We start from the raw sequence: 4,840 nt of genomic DNA, 5'->3' as shown, positions 1-4,840 counted from the left end.
TTAGTAATAATATATTATAACTAATTAATTATTATTATTATTACTCTTATTAATAATATTGTTATTTTGACTATTAATTATAATAAAACTACTCCCTCATGATATTATAACAACTACCAATGGAAGGAATAAACTAAAATACAGAAACAACAAATAAACCTCCAGCTCTGCAGTGTCTCTGGGTGGTTCGTTGTCTTAGAATTGTAAATCGCTGGCATAGTAAAAAAAAGTCCATTACTAGTAAATGATCTGTAATGATAAAACCTGACAAAGATATTATTAAACGATTTCGGACATTAATTCCTCTGATGCAGATATTTTCATTCTCCATTAAGAGGTAATAATAATTCGTTTTGTTCCCTCTGGCAGATTTTTGAGGACGGGAGGCTCAGTCACTTCATAGACGGCAAAGGGGCATCTGGGCATTGGATGGCATTGGTGAACTGTGCCCGCTTCCCAGAGGAGCAGAACCTGATCGCAGTGCAGAGTGAGGGGGAGATCTACTATGAGACCTGTAAGGAGATTCTACCCAACCACGAGCTGCTCGTCTGGTATGGAGATTGCTACCTCCAGTTCCTGGGCATCCCTGTCAGTCTGAAGGGCATGGATGAGGGCAGAGCCTCTTTCCAGGAAACAGAAGGTAAGCTCCCAACATGGCGCAGGCAGAGGCCTTCGTGTTGTGCTATTGATGAGGAATAAAGAAGTCTTTATTTAAACCTCTGTTGCTTTAATCTGCAGAAGGAAAATATAACGGTTAGGCGCTCAGTAAAGCCCATCCAAACAAGCCCGTGTAATTGTTATTGACATGAGCAGAATCAGATCAGGATTATCTGCTAAGTAATTATCTTGCAATGATTTAGGCTAATAGTTATCGGAATATACAAGCCACATTATCCTTCAATTTATGGATTTACCTGTGGGGTGTGCTTTGTTCTGTTTGAGCTCTTACCAGAATGAATGCACCTAAACAAATAGACCACACTAAAGAAAACATGAGGGAAATGAAGCAATGCAATCACTGATTAAAGATCAAAAATAGAAGATCAAAAAATGTCCAATTGTCAGCTCTTCCCAAAATGTACAACTGCCTTTCTTTATCCATAACGACAGACTTTACATATTGCACTATGCCTTGCACTGATGAGAGCTAATAAGTTTAACACAGTTGAATGATATAGTAGAATAAAATGGTTTGCCTATTCTGTGCTGTATACAAATGATTCTGTATATATAGATGACCAGAATGCATATATGAATATATGATACTTTCCCAGTCCTGATGCCCAGTGTAATAAAATACAGAATTGTATTACCATTGTCTCACCAATGTGATATTGTACTGCTCCCTCTATTATATTGTGTTGAGTTTACTACAATCTTTAGAAAAATAGGGGGAAACTACACATTCCAAAAATGATTCCCCAGCAGTACCCCTAATGGAAACAAAGTAGGGTGCTAGGGTTGTATTAAAGTGTCTCTCTGTGTCTGGATACATTCTATTCTGATTGTGTCTTGCAGAGTCTGGAGATGGATACAAGTGTGAGCGATGTGGCAAAGTGTTTGCCTATAGATATTACCGTGACAAACACCTTAAATATACCCGCTGTGTGGACCAGGGGGATAGAAAGTTTCCCTGCCATCTGTGTCAAAGGTCATTTGAGAAGAGGGACAGACTGAGGATTCACATATTACATGTGCATGAGAAGCACAGACCACACAAGGTGAGTTCAGTCTCCTTTCACACTTTCTGCTGTATGTACTAATGATTGTTTATACAACTATACACATAAAGATCTGTTTTTAATAAAGCCAGGAGCAGACATGCAACCTATAGCACAACTTGCCCTGTTATAGAGGGATCATGGGGGTTTTAAATGGCTGGTTTTGTAGGTCTGCATTATAAGGCCGCAGCGGAAAGGGGTTGCCTTTTCCTTGAATAGTCATAGGCAGCACATTTTCCCGTCATAAATAATAAAGCAGGCATCTCATTAAAGCTCATTTACTCACTCCTAAACTATGCTAAGCTAGGTTAGGACAGGCAAAAAAAAGAAAAGAAAACTCTGTAAAAAGATTATCCTAGCAGACCGGTGTTGATTTGGGTGCCAAATCTGGTGTGCCTATAGACTCCAATGATGGGTATCCGTCACCAGGTGTTAATGTCAGTGGATTAAGGATGATTTTGTGTCAGAACCTCTCAGTAGAATACAGGCTACATGTTCCTCCTCATGGTCTACTCTAGAGGGATAAGTGGCATTGGTAACGTTACAGAAAGTGATACACTCACAGGGTTATTCACAAAAGGGTGACGAGTTTGGAGAAGGCAGGAGAAGGGAACAATTATAGGCCAAAATAACCAATTTGGAAACATTCTCCAATTCAGCTTACTTTCCGGTTCAGCTATGCTGTCTTAAATTGTTAACTTCTCCTGCCTTCTCCAAACTCTTCACCCTTTTGTGAATAGCCCTGTCAGTGATACTAATGCAGCAAGGGTTTTAAAAGCAATATAGAGGGTTTCATTGACATCATCTGCCATGGCACATAGATACAAGCTAGGAGAGATGGCTGGAATAATGGGTTACCCATACACACACACCACATTTCATTTGTGTGTTTTCTTGAGAACAGACATACATCGAAGCCTCTGCCATCAGGTCAGAGCTGTCACATTCTAATATGTTCTTTAGGCGGTGTGCTACTGTCAGCACTGGAACTGTAAAATAGTTTTTTTGGCAACATAAGATATTTATACACATGAGAATATGGTCCTTCCCCACCTTTGCAAGACCTTTATCTTACCTCTGTGCACCTTTTTTGCACTTCTCAATATATTTCTGGTTTTAGAAAGCATCACCAGTTAATCATTAGAAAGTAATTTGCCAGGTCTCCTGTCCTTGTATGCAGGGTATTATGATTGACACCAGTAGGTCTTTTTCAGTGAAAGAGTTAAGCCAAGTCACGGGTGGCTGCCATTATCTCAGCAGGGTTTGGCTGCAGGCCCCATATTTAGACCTGAAAGGCTTGTAAACTGAAATAGATCCAGGTCTGGCTCAATGAGACACACTTCCATTTCACGGGCCAGCTTACATTATTTAACAGTTCAGTTGGCTGAGATGATTTTCTTGAGTGTTCTACACATATTTGGGACTAATGCATTGTGTGTAATATTAGAGATGTGTCTAGGATCAATACAAAGTTCTCTTCATTGTCATACACTGAGCCAAGGAGGACACTGGAACCTGGGGACACATCCCATCCATCACCAGGCACCACGAACCCCAGCACTGACTACATTCCATTTCATATATTTAGCATCCTGTGTACCATCTGAAGCACCACACTATAGCAGAGTAAGATATATTTTGCTGCTAAATGTTTAAATTTTAATGCATTATTATATTTAACCATCTCCATTGTCTATGGCACTTCGGTAATGTTTATCACAGGGATAGGCAACCTTGGCCCAAGTCCCATGAGGCATTGCAAGACTGAAAGGCACAGGCATGACTCCCAGAGGCAGAGATATGATAGTGCCAAGGTTGCCTGTCCCTGGTAAATTACGTAAATCATATAGATGGCGTGTACAGTAAAATCTGTAACTGGTATATAGCTATATTTAAATGTATCCTGTTTATTGATATTATCGGAGTCAGCTTCAATTAAATACAAATATACTGTGTGTGTATATATATATCTATATATATACATATATATAGATATATACATATATCTATATATATATATAGATATATACATATATCTATATATATATATATATATACACACACACACATATATTGTGTATCTCTCATACATTCATTCTTATGTAGCTAGTTAATGGATGCAGTTACATCCTACAACGTTGTATGTTACTCATGTTAAGCAGATCCATTCAGGTAAATTGTAATTGCACACAAAATCGTTTTTAATATGCAGTTTAGAATATCCAATTAGGTATAGTATAATAATAAAAAAAAAATATTTGGCATATAATTGTACTTCTTTACTAAATCAACCTTGGTAAGTATGAATGCCATCAGTCTTGGACATTTAGCATGCTTATCATCTTCTTTCCAGCATTCATTGTTTATAATAAATAATGGCTAAAAAAATGCCAGGACAAACAATATCATTCAAGTGGAAGCAATAAACACAATCATTGAAAAGCAATTATCCCCAACCCCCAATCAATGTTGCTCTAGCCGCAAGCCTTGACTATCCATATGGTAACATAGCCCTAGTTATATGGTGCTAAACTAGGCAATGTTGGTAATCATGATGACATGCCAGTGAAGTTCAGCTTTGGTCATGCTCTTGTCTGCTTACTTTGATTTCAGTGCACAGTGTGTGGGAAAAGTTTCTCTCAGTCTTCCAGCCTGAACAAACACATGAGAGTCCATTCCGGGGAGAGACCTTATAAATGTGTCTACTGCAACAAGGTACAGTAACTGCCATCCTCCCTCATTCCCATTGTTCTCTGCTCCCTCTCTTTGCACTTGTCCAGTTTGCTAGTACAGTGCATGCATTTCAAGTAGAAATCCCATTAATTCCAATATGAGGTGCAGCTTAGAGCATTTTTGAATATTGCATGCTATATATTTGTGCATATATGTGCGGGGCCACTGAAATGAATGGTTAAAGCACAAACATGCATTTATGTAAATTAAAATTCTGAATGTTTCCTTCTAATTTCTTACAATGAATAAACAAAAAAAAATGAATTGTACCAGTAAGTGTATAAAGATACAGTATAAAACACAGTTGCAGTTCTGGGTGCCAGCTGTGCATGTCGGAGGTGGGAGTTGGCATGCTGGGGGTGAAGGCCGGGGGGCGTGGCTGTGCT

The 4,840-nt window shown here is 38.7% G+C and overlaps 1 protein-coding gene across 1 annotated transcript in view; it reads left to right on the top strand.

Annotated features, from left to right (window-relative positions):
• PRDM14 (PR/SET domain 14) overlaps positions 1-4,840 on the top strand; it is a 9,092-nt gene that overhangs the window by 2,353 nt on the left and 1,899 nt on the right. Inside the window, exons 4-6 of the mRNA XM_018568525.1 lie at positions 370-640; positions 1,519-1,721; positions 4,335-4,436. Coding sequence (XP_018424027.1) covers positions 370-640; positions 1,519-1,721; positions 4,335-4,436 — 576 coding nt within the window. The remainder of the gene's footprint in view (positions 1-369; positions 641-1,518; positions 1,722-4,334; positions 4,437-4,840) is intronic.

The sequence above is a fragment of the Nanorana parkeri genome, unplaced genomic scaffold, assembly GCF_000935625.1.
Source record: "Nanorana parkeri isolate BGI_ZX_2015 unplaced genomic scaffold, ASM93562v1 scaffold1202, whole genome shotgun sequence".
Taxonomy (NCBI): Eukaryota; Metazoa; Chordata; class Amphibia; order Anura; family Dicroglossidae; genus Nanorana; species Nanorana parkeri.
Note: the sequence above shows the minus strand (reverse complement) of the source record. Positions and strands in the feature narration are given on the sequence as shown.